This window comes from Salmo salar, unplaced genomic scaffold (assembly GCF_905237065.1).
Source record: "Salmo salar unplaced genomic scaffold, Ssal_v3.1, whole genome shotgun sequence".
Lineage (NCBI taxonomy): Eukaryota > Metazoa > Chordata > Actinopteri > Salmoniformes > Salmonidae > Salmo > Salmo salar.
The window spans coordinates 1-20,000 of NW_025549367.1; the positions used below are offsets into that span (position 1 = coordinate 1).

The 20,000-nt window shown below is 43.8% G+C and overlaps 1 protein-coding gene across 1 annotated transcript in view; it reads right to left on the bottom strand.

Annotated features, from left to right (window-relative positions):
- Window positions 1-1,160: 1,160 nt before the first annotated feature.
- The window catches only part of LOC106594009 (receptor-type tyrosine-protein phosphatase O), a gene marked incomplete at its 5' end in the record, with an annotated part of 20,149 nt that continues 1,309 nt past the window's right edge, over window positions 1,161-20,000 (bottom strand). Inside the window, 6 exon segments of the mRNA XM_045713198.1 lie at window positions 1,161-1,406; window positions 6,748-7,005; window positions 15,532-15,608; window positions 16,637-16,727; window positions 16,905-16,986; window positions 19,639-19,674. Of these exon segments, the coding sequence (XP_045569154.1) occupies window positions 1,161-1,406; window positions 6,748-7,005; window positions 15,532-15,608; window positions 16,637-16,727; window positions 16,905-16,986; window positions 19,639-19,674 (790 nt within the window).

The following is a 20,000-nucleotide window of genomic DNA, read 5'->3' on the forward strand; positions in this document are numbered from 1 at the left end:
TATATTTAACCTTTATTCAACTAGGCCAGTCAGTTAAGAACAAATTCTTATTTACAGCGACGGCCTCCACCGGGCCAAACCCAGACGATGCTGGGCCAATTGTGCCCCGCCCTATGGCTCACCCAATCACGGCCAGTTGTGATACAAGCTTTTAATACTTAAAAAAATAATAATAATAATTGACGTTTGCTTGTTTTACCGATTTTTTTTGCTGAGTTTTACATCCACCGAGGTCATATTGAATGTAACCCAGTGCCACGTCTCGACCCTTGTAAGAGGTCATATTGAATGTAACCCAGTGACACGTCTTGACCCTTGTAAGAGGTCATTTTGAATGTAACCCAGTGACACGTCTTGACCCTTGTAAGAGGTCATTTTGAATGTAACCCAGTGACACGTCTCGACCCTTGTAAGAGGTCATTTTGAATGTAACCCAGTGACACGTCTCGACCCTTGTAAGAGGTCATTTTGAATGTAACCCAGTGACACGTCTCGACCCTTGTAAGAGGTCATATTGAATGTAACCCAGTGACACGTCTTGACCCTTGTAAGAGGTCAGGCGCGACGGGGATGTTTTGGGTTTTCTAGATTTCTATGTTTTGGCCCGGTATGGGTTCCCAATCAGAGGCAGCTGTCTATCGTTGTCTCTAATTGGAAGCCATACTTAGGCGTGGGTTGTGGGTAGTCGTTTTCCGTTTATTGTCAAAGTGAACCTTACCTGGCGGTCATTTGTTGTTTTTGTTGAAGTGTTTACTACCCACGCTGCACTACCCACGCTGCACTACCCACGCTGCACTACCCACGCTGCACCACCCACGCTGCACCACCCACGCTGCACCACCCACGCTGCACTACCCACGCTGCACCACCCACGCTGCACCACCCACGCTGCACTACCCACGCTTCACTACCCACGCTGCACTACCCACGCTGCACCACCCACGCTGCACCACCCACGCTGCACCACCCACGCTGCACCATCCACGCTGCACTACCCACGCTGCACTACCCACGCTGCACTACCCACGCTGCACTATCCACGCTGCACCACCCACGCTGCACCACCCACGCTGCACCACCCACGCTGCACTACCCACGCTGCACTACCCACGCTGCACTATCCACGCTGCACCTTGGGTCTCCTTTAGACGACCCCCGCGTTACACCCAGTTTTCTACCCGAGAGAGGGTCGGTAGCGAGCAGCTTGACAGCACGGCCCCTGTGGTTGAGCCTGGTAGACCCCGTACGTACCTGCAGTGAACCACAATGGGTTCTTTGGTGCGGTTGGCTTGCTGGCGGACGATGTGGACGAACTTCAGGACGCTATCGATGGCGTTAACCGTGGGGACGCCGTGGTCAGGCCAGGACGTGTAGTTGAGATGGAGGACGTCCTGAGACTCATCGGCCTGCAAGGGGGGGGGGGAGACAACACGGAGAGACAAGCAGTTAGACAGGGCTGATGGATCAGTATACACCAGATCTCTCCATCTCTCTACTGGGTCTAGCTAGCAGCAGGACACCTCTATAACATTTGGCTCAGATGTTTACATTACACCAGATCTCTCCATCTCTCTACTGGGTCTAGCTAGCAGCAGGACACCTCTATAACATTTGGCTCAGATGTTTACATTACACCAGATCTCTCCATCTCTCTACTGGGTCTAGCTAGCAGCAGGACACCTCTATAACATTTGACTCAAATTACTGTTGCATCTGGCAATGCTCACATATAAACGTAATTCATGCTCACATATAAACGTAATTCATGCTCACATATAAACGTAATTCTGAGGAAGGATGTTTGAAATGCTTTTTTACATTTGTAACACAAACCATTTTTTTGGAAAATCCTGATGGAAGTGTCCAATTTAGACCTCTACGAGTCTCCTGTCAGACCCAGAGATACCATCTAGTGTCATTTAGACCTCTACGAGTCTCCTGTCAGACCCAGAGATCCCATCTAGTGTCATTTAGACCTCTACGTGTCAGACCCTGAGATCCCATCTAGTGTCATTTAGACCTCTAGGTGTCAGACCCAGAGATACCATCTAGTGTCATTTAGACCTCTAGGTGTCAGACCCTGAGATCCCATCTAGTGTCATTTAGACCTCTAGGTGTCAGACCCAGAGATCCCATCTAGTGTCATTTAGACCTCTAGGTGTCAGACCCTGAGATCCCATCTAGTGCCATTTAATCGGTCGTTCTGCCCCCTGAACAAGGCAGTTTAACCCACTGTTCCCCGGGAGGCTGTTATTGAAAATAAGAATTTGTTCTTAACTGACTTGCCTAGTTAAATAAAGGTTAAATAAAAAAATAAAAAAATGTAGCCCTGAGAATCTGACTACATGTTCATTACATTATCTCTCTAGTCAGAACGTGGCTATGCTACATTATCTCTCTAGTCAGAACGTGGCTATGCTACATTATCTCTAGTCAGAACGTGGCTATGCTACATTATCTCTAGTCAGAACGTGGCTATGCTACGATCATTACATTATCTCTAGTCAGAATGTGGCTATGCTACGATCATTACATTATCTCTATTCAGAATGCGGCTATGCTACGATCAATACATTAGCTCTCTAGTCAGAATGTGGCTATGCTACGATCATTACATTATCTCTAGTCAGAATGTGGCTATGCTACATTATCTTTAGTCAGAACGCAGCTATGCTACGATCATTACATTATCTCTAGCCAGAACGCAGCTATGCTACGATCATTACATTATCTCTAGCCAGAACGCGGCTATGCTACGATCATTACATTATCTCTAGTCAGAACGCGGCTATGCTACGATCATTACATTATCTCTAGTCAGAACGCGGCTATGCTACGATCATTACATTATCTCTAGTCAGAACGCAGCTATGCTACGATCATTACATTATCTCTAGTCAGAACGTGGCTATGCTACGATCATTACATTATCTCTAGTCAGAACGTGGCTATGCTACGATCAATACATTATCTCTAGTCAGAACATGGCTATGCTACGATCATTACATTATCTCTAGTCAGAACGCGGCTATGCTACGATCATTACATTATCTCTCTAGTCAGAACACGGCTATGCTACGATCATTACATTATCTCTAGTCAGAACGCGGCTATGCTACGATCATTACATTATCTCTAGTCAGAACGCGGCTATGCTACGATCATTACATTATCTCTAGTCAGAACGCAGCTATGCTACGATCATTACATTATCTCTAGTCAGAACGTGGCTATGCTACGATCATTACATTATCTCTAGTCAGAACACAGCTATGCTACGATCATTACATTATCTCTAGTCAGAACACAGCTATGCTACGATCAATACATTATCTCTAGTCAGAACGCAGCTATGCTACGATCATTACATTATCTCTAGTCAGAACGCAGCTATGCTACGATCATTACATTATCTCTAGTCAGAACGTGGCTATGCTACGATCATTACATTATCTCTAGTCAGAACGCAGCTATGCTACGATCATTACATTATCTCTAGTCAGAACGTGGCTATGCTACGATTATTACATTATCTCTAGTCAGAACGTGGCTATGCTACGATCATTACATTATCTCTAGCCAGAACACAGCTATGCTACGATCATTACATTATCTCTAGTCAGAACACAGCTATGCTACGATCATTACATTATCTCTAGTCAGAACACAGCTATGCTACGATCATTACATTATCTCTAGTCAGAACGCGGCTATGCTACGATCATTACATTATCTCTAGTCAGAACACAGCTATGCTACGATCAATACATTATCTCTAGTCAGAACGTGGCTATGCTACGATCATTACATTATCTCTAGCCAGAACACAGTTATGCTACGATCAATACATTATCTCTAGTCAGAACGTGGCTATGCTACGATCATTACATTATCTCTAGCCAGAACACAGCTATGCTACGATCAATACATTATCTCTAGTCAGAACACGGCTATGCTACGATCATTACATTATCTCTAGTCAGAACGCAGCTATGCTACGATCATTACATTATCTCTAGTCAGAACGCAGCTATGCTACGATCATTACATTATCTCTAGCCAGAACACAGCTATGCTACGATCATTACATTATCTCTAGTCAGAACACGGCTATGCTACGATCATTACATTATCTCTAGTCAGAACGTGGCTATGCTACGATCATTACATTATCTCTAGTCAGAACACAGCTATGCTACGATCATTACATTATCTCTAGTCAGAACATGGCTATGCTACGATTATCACATTATCTCTAGTCAGAACGCAGCTATGCTACGATCAATACATTATCTCTAGTCAGAACGTGGCTATGCTACGATCATTACATTATCTCTAGCCAGAACACAGCTATGCTACGATCAATACATTATCTCTAGTCAGAACACAGCTATGCTACGATCATTACATTATCAGTTCGGGCTTGAATTGATTTATCTCCGGAGGAACTGCATTGAGCTCACACCAACAAAGAAAATAAGGAAACGGAACAAATCATTTAATGGATGTCGGTCAATTAGTTGCTTAAAAAACGGAAAATAACAGACATTTCAGTTAATGCTCAGCACAAAAAATATTCATATTGATATCTCAAAATAGTTTTTATTTTGTTAAATTTTATAAATAGTTTTGACCCATATACAGTTGAAGTCGGAGGTTTACATCCACTTAGGTTGGAGTCATTAAAACTCATTTTTTCAACCACTCCACAAATTTCTTGTTAACAAACTATATAGTTTTGGCAAGTCGGTTAGGACATCTACTTTGTGTGCGACAAGTAATTTTTCCAACAATTGTTTACAGACAGATTATTTCACTTATAATTCACTGCATCACAATTCCAGTGGGTCAGAAGTTTACATACACTAAGTTGTCTGTGCCTTTAAACAGCTTGGAAAATTCAAGAAAATGATGTCATGGCTTTAGAAGCTTCTGATAGGCTAATTGACATCATTTGAGTCAATTGGAGGTGTACCTGCGGATGTATTTCAAGGCCTACCTTCAAACTCACTGCCTCTTTGCTTGACATCATGGGAAAATCAAAAGAAATCAGCCAAGACCTCAGAAAATAAATTGTAGACCTCCAAAAGTCTGGTTCATCCTTGGGAGCAATTTCCAAACACCTGAAGGTACCACGTTCATCTGTACAAACAATAGTACGCAAGTATAAACACCATGGGACCACGGAGCCGTCATACCGCTCAGGAAGGAGACGCGTTCTGTCTCCTAGAGATTAACGTACTTTGGTGCGAAAAGTGCAAATCAATCCCAGAACAACAGCAAAGGACCTTGTGAAGATGCTGGAGGAAACAGGTACAAAAGTATCTATATCCACAGTAAAACGAGTCCTATATCGACATAACCTGAAAGGCCGCTCAGCAAGGAAGAAGCCACTGCTCCAAAACCGCCATAAAAAAGCCAGACTACGGTTTGCAACTGCACATGGGGACAAAGATCGTGTCCTCTGGTCTGATGAAACAAAAATAGAACTGTTTGGCCATAATGACCATCGTTATGTTTGGAGGAAAAAGGGGGAGGCTTGCAAGCCGAAGAACACCATCCCAACCGTGAAGCACGGGGGTGGCAGCATCATGTTGTGGCGGTGCTTTGCTGCAGGAGGGACTGGTGCACTTCACAAAATAGATGGCATCATGAGAAAGGAAAATTATGTGGATATATTGAAGCAACATCTGAAGACATCAGTCAGGAAGTTAAAGTTTGGTCGCAAATGGGTCTTCCAAGTGGACAATGACCCTAAGCATACTCCAAAGTTGTGTCAAAATGGCTTAAGGACAACAAAGTCAAGGTATTGGAGTGGCCATTACAAAGCCCTGACCTCAATCCTAATAGAACATTTGTGGGCAGAACTGAAAAAGTGTGTGCGAGCAAGGAGGCCTACAAACCTGACTCAGTTACACCAGCTCTGTCAGGAGGAATGGGGCCAAAATTCACCCAACTTATTGTGGGAAGCTTGTGGAAGGCTACCCGAAACGTTTGACCCAAGTTAAACAATTTAAAGGCAATGCTACCAATACTAATTGAGTGCATGTAAACTTCTGACCCACTGGGAATGTGATGAAAGAAATAAAAGCTGAAATAAATCATTCTCTCTACTATTATTCTGATATTTCACATTCTTAAAATAAAGTGGTGATCCTAACTGACCTAAGACAGGGAATTTTTACTAGGATTAAATGTCAGGAATTGTGATAAACTGAGTTTAAATGTATTTGGCTAAGGTGTATGTAAACTTCCGACTTCAACTGTAGGTCTATGGGCTAGGCTACATGAGGTGTGCGACTATGACTCGAACAAGTCGCAACAAAAAAAAGACATTGTTTCTTATGCTAGGTATCACTCACAAGTGATAATGTCTTCCCTGTAGCTCAGTTGGTAGAGCATGGTGTTTGCAACGCCAGGGTTGTGGGTTCGAAACCCACGGGGGGCCAGTACAAAAATCACAAACGCATGAAATGAAATGTATGCATTCACTACTGTAAGTCGCTCTGGATAAGAGCGTCTGCTAAATGACTAAAATGTTTAATCACCCATCAGACTATTTTAGATTTAATCTGGTCTTTTACATAAAATACTAAATAACACATGTTCAGCGTAAATTGTTAAAAGTAGTTCTCGTGCAACTAGTGATGTTTTGTTTTGTTAAACTTTGAAATCAGTGTTTTGTTTTGTTAAACTTTGAAATCATTTGTCGTTTTGTTCATCATGTAACGCTGTAGATCCACTCACATATCCCAGTCTGAAGTTCCGTATGGTCCATTCTGGTGACTCTGACTCGGACAACATCTCAACACTGATCTCTCCGTAGGCCACCGGCTCATCTGTGAACGGCCAGTAGTGGTCACACTTCACCCTGCGTCTCTCATTACACTGGGTCAGCATCACAATGACGCGGCTCTTCTGCTGCAGGACCATGTTCCAGAAGTCGTTCCTCGTCTCAGGCAGAGGGCCCTGGGTGGCGATGTACTCTCTGGGGGATTTATAACCCTATAGAGGGAGAAACCCAGGGTTACTGTTGAGGTCTCAGGCAGAGGGCCCTGGGTGGCGATGTACTCTCTGGGGGATTTATAACCCTATAGAGGGAGAAACCCAGGGTTACTGTTGAGGTTCAGGCAGAGGGCCCTGGGTGGCGATGTACTCTCTGGGGGATTTATAACCCTATAGAGGGAGAAACCCAGGGTTACTGTTGAGGTTCAGGCAGAGGGCCCTGGGTGGCGATGTACTCTCTGGGGGATTTATAACCCTATAGAGGGAGAAAACCCAGGGTTATGGTTCAGGTCTCAGGCAGAGGGCCCTGGGTGGCGATGTACTCTCTGGGGGATTTATAACCCTATAGAGGGAGAAACCAGGGTTATGGGTACTGTTGAGGTTCAGGCAGAGGGCCCTGGGTGGCGATGTACTCTCTGGGGGATTTATAACCCTATAGAGGGAGAAACCCAGGGTTACTGTTGAGGTTCAGGCAGAGGGCCCTGGGTGGCGATGTACTCTCTGGGGGATTTATAACCCTATAGAGGGAGAAACCAGGGTTACTGTTGAGGTTCAGGCAGAGGGCCCTGGGTGGCGATGTACTCTCTGGGGATTTATAACCCTATAGAGGGAGAAACCCAGGGTTATGGTTCAGGTCTCAGGCAGAGGGCCCTGGGTGGCGATGTACTCTCTGGGGGATTTATAACCCTATAGAGGGAGAAACCCAGGGGTACTGTTGAGGTTCAGGCAGAGGGCCCTGGGTGGCGATGTACTCTCTGGGGGATTTATAACCCTATAGAGGGAGAAACCAGGGTTATGGTTCAGGTCTCAGGCAGAGGGCCCTGGGTGGCGATGTACTCTCTGGGGGATTTATAACCCTATAGAGGGAGAAACCCAGGGTTACTGTTGAGGTTCAGGCAGAGGGCCCTGGGTGGCGATGTACTCTCTGGGGGATTTATAACCCTATAGAGGGAGAAACCAGGGTTATGGTTCAGGTCTCAGGCAGAGGGCCCTGGGTGGCGATGTACTCTCTGGGGGATTTATAACCCTATAGAGGGAGAAACCCAGGGTTATGGTTCAGGTCTCAGGCAGAGGGCCCTGGGTGGCGATGTACTCTCTGGGGGATTTATAACCCTATAGAGGGAGAAACCCAGGGTTACTGTTGAGGTTCAGGCAGAGGGCCCTGGGTGGCGATGTACTCTCTGGGGGATTTATAACCCTATAGAGTGAGAAACCCAGGGTTACTGTTGAGGTTCAGGCAGAGGGCCCTGGGTGGCGATGTACTCTCTGGGGGATTTATAACCCTATAGAGGGAGAAACCAGGGTTATGGTTCAGGTCTCAGGCAGAGGGCCCTGGGTGGCGATGTACTCTCTGGGGGATTTATAACCCTATAGAGGGAGAAACCCAGGGTTACTGTTGAGGTTCAGGCAGAGGGCCCTGGGTGGCGATGTACTCTCTGGGGGATTTATAACCCTATAGAGGGAGAAACCCAGGGTTACTGTTGAGGTTCAGGCAGAGGGCCCTGGGTGGCGATGTACTCTCTGGGGGATTTATAACCCTATAGAGGGAGAAACCCAGGGTTACTGTTGAGGTTCAGGCAGAGGGCCCTGGGTGGCGATGTACTCTCTGGGGGATTTATAACCCTATAGAGGGAGAAACCCAGGGTTACTGTTGAGGTTCAGGCAGAGGGCCCTGGGTGGCGATGTACTCTCTGGGGGATTTATAACCCTATAGAGGGAGAAACCAGGGTTATGGTTCAGGTCTCAGGCAGAGGGCCCTGGGTGGCGATGTACTCTCTGGGGGATTTATAACCCTATAGAGTGAGAAACCCAGGGGTACTGTTGAGGTTCAGGCAGAGGGCCCTGGGTGGCGATGTACTCTCTGGGGGATTTATAACCCTATAGAGGGAGAAACCCAGGGTTATGGTTCAGGTCTCAGGCAGAGGGCCCTGGGTGGCGATGTACTCTCTGGGGGATTTATAACCCTATAGAGGGAGAAAACCCAGGGTTATGGTTCAGGTCTCAGGCAGAGGGCCCTGGGTGGCGATGTACTCTCTGGGGGATTTATAACCCTATAGAGGGAGAAAACCAGGGTTACTGTTGAGGTTCAGGTCTCAGGCAGAGGGCCCTGGGTGGTGATTTACCCTCTCCTCTCTGGGTGGTTTATAACCCTGGAGGGGGAGAGGATGGCATCATGCCTGTGATCTCTCTGGTCCCTGTATTTGCTGTGTTCACTGTATTGACCAGATCCTACATTGACCAATGATAGTTAGCAGACACTTACTGCTATGTAGTTGGTATGTACTGGTATGTAGTTGGTATGTACTGGTTCTTACTGGTATGTAGTTTGTATGTAGTTGGTATGCACTGGTACGTAGTTGTATGTACTGGTATGTAGTTGGTGTGTAATGGTACTTACTGGTATGTAGTTGGTATGAAATGGTATGTAGTTGGTATGTAATGGTATGTAGTTGGTATGTAATGGTATGTAGTTGGTATGCACTGGTACTTACTGGTATGTAGTTGGTATGTGGTTGATATGTAATGGTATGTAGTTGGTATGTAATGGTATGTAATGGTATGTAGTTGGTATGCACTGGTACTTACTGGTATGTAGTTGGTATGTAATGGTATGTAGTTGGTATGTAGTTGGTATGTAATGGTATGTAGTTGGTATGCACTGGTACTTACTGGTATGTAGTTGGTATGTAGCTGGTATGTAATGGTATGTAGTTGGTATGCACTGGTACTTACTGGTATGTAGTTGGTATGTAATGGTATGTAGTTGGTATGTAATGGTATGTAGTTGGTATGTAATGGTATGTAGTTAGTATGTAATGGTATGTGGTTGTATGTAATGGTATGTAGTTGGTATGTAGTTGTATGTACTGGTATGTAGTTGGTGTGTAATGGTACTTACTGGTATGTAGTTGGTATGTAATGGTATGTAGTTGGTATGTAATGGTATGTAGTTGGTATGTAATGGTACTTACTGGTATGTAGTTGGTATGTGGTTGGTATGTAATGGTATGTAGTTGGTATGTAATGGTATGTAATGGTATGTAGTTGGTATGCACTGGTACTTACTGGTATGTAGTTGGTATGTAATGTATGTAGTTGGTATGTAGTTGGTATGTAATGGTATGTAGTTGGTATGCACTGGTACTTACTGGTATGTAGTTGGTATGTAGTTGGTATGTAATGGTATGTAGTTGGTATGCACTGGTACTTACTGGTATGTAGTTGGTATGTAGTTGGTATGTAATGGTATGTAGTTGGTATGTAATGGTATGTAGTTAGTATGTAATGGTATGTGGTTGTATGTAATGGTATGTAGTTGGTATGTAATGGTATGTAATGGTATGTAGTTGGTATGCACTGGTACTTACTGGTATGTAGTTGGTATGTAATGGTATGTAGTTGGTATGTAGTTGGTATGTAGTTGGTATGTAATGGTATGTAGTTGGTATGCACTGGTACTTACTGGTATGTAGTTGGTATGCACTGGTACTTACTGGTATGTAGTTGGTATGTAATGGTATGTAGTTGGTATGTGGTTGGTATGTAATGGTATGTAATTGGTATGTAATGGTATGTAGTTGGTATGTAATGGTAAGTAGTTGGTATGCACTGGTACTTACTGGTATGTAGTTGGTATGTAATGGTATGTAGTTGGTATGTAGTTGGTATGTAATGGTATGTAGTTGGTATGCACTGGTACTTACTGGTATGTAGTTGGTATGTAATGGTATGTAGTTGGTATGTAATGGTATGTAGTTGGTATGCACTGGTACTTACTGGTATGTAGTTGGTATGTAATGGTATGTAGTTGGTATGTAGTTGGTATGTAATGGTATGTAGTTGGTATGCACTGGTACTTACTGGTATGTAGTTGGTATGTAATGGTATGTAGTTGGTACTTACTGGTACTTACTGGTATGTAGTTGGTATGTAATGGTATGTAGTTGGTATGTAATGGTATGTAGTTGGTATGTAGTTGGTATGTAATGGTATGTAGTTGGTATGCACTGGTACTTACTGGTATGTAGTTGGTATGTAATGGTATGTAGTTGGTATGCACTGGTACTTACTGGTATGTAGTTGGTATGTAGTTCAGTATGTAATGGTATGTAGTTGGTATGCACTGGTACTTACTGGTATGTAGTTGGTATGTAATGGTATGTAGTTGGTATGTGGTTGGTATGTAATGGTATGTAGTTGGTATGTAATGGTATGTAGTTGGTATGTAGTTGGTATGTAGTTGGTATGTAGTTGGTATGTAATGGTATGTAGTTGGTATGCACTGGTACTTACTGGTATGTAGTTGGTATGTAATGGTATGTAGTTGGTATGTAATGGTATGTAGTTGGTATGTAATGGTATGTAGTTGGTATGCACTGGTACTTACTGGTATGTAGTTGGTATGTGGTTGGTATGTAATGGTATGTAGTTGGTATGTAATGGTATGTAATGGTATGTAGTTGGTATGCACTGGTACTTACTGGTATGTAGTTGGTATGTAGTTGGTATGTAGTTGGTATGTAGTTGGTATGTAATGTTATGTAGTTGGTATGCACTGGTACTTACTGGTATGTAGTTGGTATGTAGTTGGTATGTCATGGTATGTAGTTGGTATGCACTGGTACTTACTGGTATGTAATGGTATGTAGTTGGTATGTAATGGTATGTAGTTAGTATGTAATGGTATGTGGTTGTATGTAATGGTATGTAGTTGGTATGTAATGGTATGTAATGGTATGTAGTTGGTATGCACTGGTACTTACTGGTATGTAGTTGGTATGTAATGGTATGTAGTTGGTATGTAGTTGGTATGTAGTTGGTATGTAATGGTATGTAGTTGGTATGCACTGGTACTTACTGGTATGTAGTTGGTATGCACTGGTACTTACTGGTATGTAGTTGGTATGTAATGGTATGTAGTTGGTATGTGGTTGGTATGTAATGGTATGTAATTGGTATGTAATGGTATGTAGTTGGTATGTAATGGTAAGTAGTTGGTATGCACTGGTACTTACTGGTATGTAGTTGGTATGTAATGGTATGTAGTTGGTATGTAGTTGGTATGTAATGGTATGTAGTTGGTATGCACTGGTACTTACTGGTATGTAGTTGGTATGTAATGGTATGTAGTTGGTATGTAATGGTATGTAGTTGGTATGCACTGGTACTTACTGGTATGTAGTTGGTATGTAATGGTATGTAGTTGGTATGTAGTTGGTATGTAATGGTATGTAGTTGGTATGCACTGGTACTTACTGGTATGTAGTTGGTATGTAATGGTATGTAGTTGGTACTTACTGGTACTTACTGGTATGTAGTTGGTATGTAATGGTATGTAGTTGGTATGTAATGGTATGTAGTTGGTATGTAGTTGGTATGTAATGGTATGTAGTTGGTATGCACTGGTACTTACTGGTATGTAGTTGGTATGTAATGGTATGTAGTTGGTATGCACTGGTACTTACTGGTATGTAGTTGGTATGTAGTTCGTATGTAATGGTATGTAGTTGGTATGCACTGGTACTTACTGGTATGTAGTTGGTATGTAATGGTATGTAGTTGGTATGTGGTTGGTATGTAATGGTATGTAGTTGGTATGTAATGGTATGTAGTTGGTATGTAGTTGGTATGTAGTTGGTATGTAATGGTATGTAGTTGGTATGCACTGGTACTTACTGGTATGTAGTTGGTATGTAATGGTATGTAGTTGGTATGTAATGGTATGTAGTTGGTATGTAATGGTATGTAGTTGGTATGCACTGGTACTTACTGGTATGTAGTTGGTATGTGGTTGGTATGTAATGGTATGTAGTTGGTGTGTAATGGTATGTAATGGTATGTAGTTGGTATGCACTGGTACTTACTGGTATGTAGTTGGTATGTAGTTGGTATGTAGTTGGTATGTAGTAGGTATGTAATGTTATGTAGTTGGTATGCACTGGTACTTACTGGTATGTAGTTGGTATGTAGTTGGTATGTCATGGTATGTAGTTGGTATGCACTGGTACTTACTGGTATGTAGTTGGTATGTAATGGTATGTAGTTGGTATGTAGTTGGTATGTAATGGTATGTAGTTAATATGTAATGTAATGTGGTTGTATGTAATGGTATGTAGTTGGTATGTAATGGTATGTAATGGTATGTAGTTGGTATGCACTGGTACTTACTGGTATGTAGTTGGTATGTAATGGTATGTAGTTGGTATGTAGTTGGTATGTAGTTGGTATGTAATGGTATGTAGTTGGTATGCACTGGTACTTACTGGTATGTAGTTGGTATGCACTGGTACTTACTGGTATGTAGTTTGTATGTAATGGTATGTAGTTGGTATGTGGTTGGTATGTAATGGTATGTAGTTGGTATGTAATGGTATGTAGTTGGTATGTAGTTGGTATGTAATGGTAAGTAGTTGGTATGCACTGGTACTTACTGGTATGTAGTTGGTATGTAATGGTATGTAGTTGGTACTTACTGGTACTTACTGGTATGTAGTTGGTATGTAGTTTGTATGTAATGGTATGTAGTTGGTATGCACTGGTACTTACTGGTATGTAGTTGGTATGTAATGGTATGTAGTTGGTATGTGGTTGGTATGTAATGGTATGTAGTTGGTATGTAATGGTATGTAGTTGGTATGTAGTTGGTATGTAGTTGGTATGTAATGGTATGTAGTTGGTATGCACTGGTACTTACTGGTATGTAGTTGGTATGTAATGGTATGTAGTTGGTATGTAGTTGGTATGTAATGGTATGTAGTTGGTATGCACTGGTACTTACTGGTATGTAGTTGGTATGTAATGGTATGTAGTTGGTATGTAATGGTATGTAGTTGGTATGCACTGGTACTTACTGGTATGTAGTTGGTATGTAATGGTATGTAGTTGGTATGTAGTTGGTGTGTAATGGTATGTAGTTGGTATGCACTGGTACTTACTGGTATGTAGTTGGTATGTAATGGTATGTAGTTGGTACTTACTGGTACTTACTGGTATGTAGTTGGTATGTAATGAAATGTAGTTGGTATGTAGTTGGTATGTAGTTGGTATGTAATGGTATGTAGTTGGTATGCACTGGTACTTACTGGTATGTAGTTGGTATGTAATGGTATGTAGTTGGTATGCACTGGTACTTACTGGTATGTAGTTGGTATGTAGTTCGTATGTAATGGTATGTAGTTGTATGCACTGGTACTTACTGGTATGTAGTTGGTATGTAATGGTATGTAGTTGGTATGTGGTTGGTATTTAATGGTATGTAGTTGGTATGTAATGGTATGTAGTTGGTATGCACTGGTACTTACTGGTATGTAGTTGGTATGTAATGGTATGTAGTTGGTATGCACTGGTACTTACTGGTATGTAGTTGGTATGTGGTTGCTATGTAATGGTATGTAGTTGGTATGTCATGGTATGTAGTTGGTATGTAGTTGGTATGTAGTTGGTATGTAATGGTATGTAGTTGGTATGCACTGGTACTTACTGGTATGTAGTTGGTATGTAATGGTATGTAGTTGGTATGTAATGGTATGTAGTTGGTATGTAATGGTATGTAGTTGGTATGCACTGGTACTTACTGGTATGTAGTTGGTATGCCATGGTATGTAGTTGGTATGTAATGGTATGTAGTTGGTATGTAGTTGGTATGTAATGGTATGTAGTTGGTATGCACTGGTACTTACTGGTATGTAGTTGGTATGTAATGGTATGTAGTTGGTATGTAGTTGGTATGTAATGGTATGTAGTTGGTATGTAGTTGGTATGTAGTGGTATGTAGTTGGTATGCACTGGTACTTACTGGTATGTAGTTGGTATGTAATGGTATGTAGTTGGTATGCACTGGTACTTACTGGTATGTAGTTGGTATGTAATGGTATGTAGTTGGTATGTAATGGTATGTAGTTGGTATGTAATGGTACTTACTGGTATGTAGTTGGTATGTAATGGTATGTAATGGTATGTAGTTGGTATGTAGTTGGTATGTAGTTGGTATGTAATGGTATGTAGTTGGTATGTAATGATATGTAGTTGGTATGTAGTTGGTATGTAATGGTATGTAGTTGGTATGTAGTTGGTATGTAATGGTATGTAGTTGGTATGCACTGGTACTTACTGGTATGTAGTTGGTATGTAATGGTATGTAGTTGGTATGCACTGGTACTTACTGGTATGTAGTTGGTATGCACTGGTACTTACTGGTATGTAGTTGGTATGCACTGGTACTTACTGGTATGTAGTTGGTATGCACTGGTACTTACTGGTATGTAGTTGGTATGTAGCTGGTATGTAATGGTATGTAGTTGGTATGCACTGGTACTTACAGGTATGTAGTTGGTATGTAATGGTATGTAGTTGGTATGCACTGGTACTTACTGGTATGTAGTTGGTATGTAATGGTATGTAGTTGGTATGCACTGGTACTTACTGGTATGTAGTTGGTATGTAATGGTATGTAGTTGGTATGCACTGGTACTTACTGGTATGTAGTTGGTATGTAATGGTATGTAGTTGGTATGCACTGGTACTTACTGGTATGTAGTTGGCGTTGATGTAGTCGGATCCCTCGTCGTTATGTAAATAGATCAGCTTCACTCTGCTGAAGTCATCTGGGGAAAGTCATGGTTCTATTCAGTACTCATCAGGTATCTGTTTCCTGTTTCTACAGATTAACCAGCATACATGGCACTGGTCACTCACATGGCAGGATGTTGGTGTGCTGTTATATATGGCGTAGTGTCTGGGTCACTCACATGGCAGGATGTTGGTGTGCTGTTATATATGGTCCCCCTGGTCACTCACATGGCAGGATGTTGGTGTGCTGTTATATATGGCGTAGTGTCTGGGTCACTCACATGGCAGGATGTTGGTGTGCTGTTATATATGGCGTAGTGTCTGGGTCACTCACATGGCAGGATGTTGGTGTGCTGTTATATATGGTCCCCCTGGTCACTCACATGGCAGGATGTTGGTGTGCTGTTATATATGGCGTAGTGTCTGGGTCACTCACATGGCAGGATGTTGGTGTGCTGTTATATATGGTGTAGTGTCTGGGTCACTCACATGGCAGAATGTTGGTGTGCTGTTATATATGGTCCCCTGGTCACTCACATGGCAGGATGTTGGTGTGCTGTTATATATGGCGTAGTGTCTGGGTCACTCACATGGCAGGATGTTGGTGTGCTGTTATATATGGCGTAGTGTCTGGGTCACTCACATGGTAGGATGTTGGTGTGCTGTTATATATGGCGTAGTGTCTGGGTCACTCACATGGCAGGATGTTGGTGTGCTGTTATATATGGCGTAGTGTCTGGGTCACTCACATGGCAGGATGTTGGTGTGCTGTTATATATGGCGTAGTGTCTGGGTCACTCACATGGCAGGATGTTGGTGTGCTGTTATATATGGCGTAGTGTCTGGGTCACTCACATGGCAGGATGTTGGTGTGCTGTTATATATGGCGTAGTGTCTGGGTCACTCACATGGCAGGATGTTGGTGTACTGTTATATATGGCGTAGTGTCTGGGTCACTCACATGGCAGGATGTTGGTGTGCTGTTATATATGGTCCCCCTGGTCACTCACATGGCAGGATGTTGGTGTGCTGTTATATATGGCGTAGTGTCTGGGTCACTCACATGGCAGGATGTTGGTGTAGCGGTTCTTGGGTCTGTTGATTGGCAGGTCTGCTGCATCATGGGAAAGATCCAGACCTACGCTCTTCAGCTCCTACAACATGACAGACACATGACAGGCCATGAGCGACGACTCAAACACAATATCTAATCCAGATATAACATGATCATATATTTAATCCAGGTATAACATTATCCAGGTATAATATGATCATATATCTAATCCAGGTATAACATGTTTCTGTGTATCATTAGGTCATCAGAAAACTACCTCAAACTGCAGAGAAAACTTGTAGGCGGAGTCTTTGCTCATGTCTTTGAGGTACGCTTCAAAGTCATCCAGCTGGACAGAGCTGAAACACAACACAGAGAACAGTCATCCAGCTGGACAGGGCTGAAACACAACACAGAGAGAACAGTCATCCAGCTGGACAGGGCTGAAACACAACACAGAGAACAGTCATCCAGCTGGACAGGGCTGAAACACAACACAGAGAACAGTCATCCAGCTGGACAGAGCTGAAACACAACACAGAGAACAGTCATCCAGCTGGACAGGGCTGAAACACAACACAGAGAACAGTCATCCAGCTGGACAGGGCTGAAACACAACACACAGAGAACAGTCATCCAGCTGGACAGAGCTGAAACAGAACACAGAGAACAGTCATCCAGCTGGACAGGGCTGAAACACAACACAGAGAACAGTCATCCAGCTGGACAGGGCTGAAACACAACACAGAGAACAGTCATCCAGCTGGACAGGGCTGAAACAGAACACAGAGAACAGTCATCCAGCTGGACAGGGCTGAAACACAACACAGAGAACAGTCATCCAGCTGGACAGGGCTGAAACACAACACAGAGAACAGTCATCCAGCTGGACAGGGCTGAAACACAACACAGAGAACAGTCATCCAGCTGGACAGAGCTGAAACACAACACAGAGAACAGTCATCTAGCTGGACAGGACTGAAACACAACACAGAGAACAGTCATCCAGCTGGACAGAGCTGAAACACAACACAGAGAACAGTCATCCAGCTGGACAGAGCTGAAACAGAACACAGAGAACAGTCATCCAGCTGGACAGGGCTGAAACACAACACAGAGAACAGTCATCCAGCTGGACAGGGCTGAAACACAACACAGAGAACAGTCATCCAGCTGGACAGGGCTGAAACAGAACACAGAGAACAGTCATCCAGCTGGACAGGGCTGAAACACAACACAGAGAACAGTCATCCAGCTGGACAGGGCTGAAACACAACACAGAGAACAGTCATCCAGCTGGACAGGGCTGAAACACAACACAGAGAACAGTCATCCAGCTGGACAGAGCTGAAACACAACACAGAGAACAGTCATCCAGCTGGACAGGGCTGAAACACAACACAGAGAACAGTCATCCAGCTGGACAGAGCTGAAACACAACACAGAGAACAGTCATCCAGCTGGACAGGGCTGAAACACAACACAGAGAACAGTCATCCAGCTGGACAGGGCTGAAACACAACACAGAGAACAGTCATCCAGCTGGACAGAGCTGAAACACAACACACAGAGAACAGTCATCCAGCTGGACAGAGCTGAAACACAACACAGAGAACAGTCATCCAGCTGGACAGAGCTGAAACACAACACAGAGAACAGTCATCCAGCTGGACAGGGCTGAAACACAACACACAGAGAACAGTCATCCAGCTGGACAGGGCTGAAACACAACACAGAGAACAGTCATCCAGCTGGACAGAGCTGAAACACAACACAGAGAACAGTCATCCAGCTGGACAGGGCTGAAACACAACACACAGAGAACAGTCATCCAGCTGGACAGGGCTGAAACAGGAGAAATGTGTGTCCTTTTGTATAGTGTGATGCAGGGTGGTCTGCTGCTGGTTAAAGCCAGCGGTGGGATGCAGGGTGGTCTGCTGCTGGTTAAAGCCAGCGGTGGGATGCAGGGTGGTCTGCTGCTGGTTAAAGCCAGCGGTGTGATGCAGGGTGGTCTGCTGCTGGTTAAAGCCAGTGGTGGGGTGCAGGGTGGTCTGCTGCTGGTTAAAGCCAGTGGTGGGGTGCAGGGTGGTCTGCTGCTGGTTAAAGCCAGCGGTGGGGTGCAGGGTGGTCTGCTGGTTAAAGCCAGCGGTGGGGTGCAGGGTGGTCCGCTGCTGGTTAAAGCCAGCGGTGGGGTGCAGGGTGGTCTGCTGGTTAAAGCCAGCGGTGGGGTGCAGGGTGGTCTGCTGCTGGTTAAAGCCAGCGGTGGGGTGCAGGGTGGTCTGCTGCTGGTTAAAGCCAGCGGTGGGATGCAGGGTGGTCTGCTGCTGGTTAAAGCCAGCGGTGGGATGCAGGGTGGTATGTGGTAACACACAAACAGATTAACACACACACACACACACACAGATTAACATACTTCACACACAGATTAACACACACACACACACACACACACACACACACACACACACACACACACACACACACACACACACACACACACACACACACACACACACGCCTACACACACACACACAGACACACAAACAGATTAACATACTTCACACACACACACAGATTAACACACACACACACACACACACACACACACACACACACACACACACACACACACACGCCTACACACACACACACAGACACACAAACAGATTAACATACTTCACACACACACACAGATTAACACACACACACACACACACACACACACACACACACGCCTACACACACACACACAGACACACAAACAGATTAACATACTTCACACACACACACAGATTAACACACACACACACACACACACACACACACACACACACACACACACACACACACACACACACACACACACACACACACACACACACACACACACAGATTAACACACACACACACAGATTAACACACACACACACACACAGACACACACAGATTAACACACACACACACACACACACACACACACACACACACACACACACCCACCCATTGTTACCTTGTCAGCTTCTGTCTCTTTAAAGCAGTCTTGCTCCTATAAAACAGACAGGAGGAATCCATGACTGTTTGTTGTTAAACCACCTTGAATATATAATCAGACATTTAGTCCCCAACAGAACCAGTTATCAGAACCATCCCATCAAATCCCATCAGAACCAGTTATCAGAACCATCCCATCAAATCCCATCAGAACCAGTTATCAGAACCATCCCATCAAATCCCAACAGAACCATCCCTCTACCACTGGACCCACATCACCACCCAACCTACAGAACCAGTGATCAGAACCATCCCATCAAAACCCAACAGAACACAGTGATCAGAACCATCCCATCAAATCCCAACAGAACCAGTGATCAG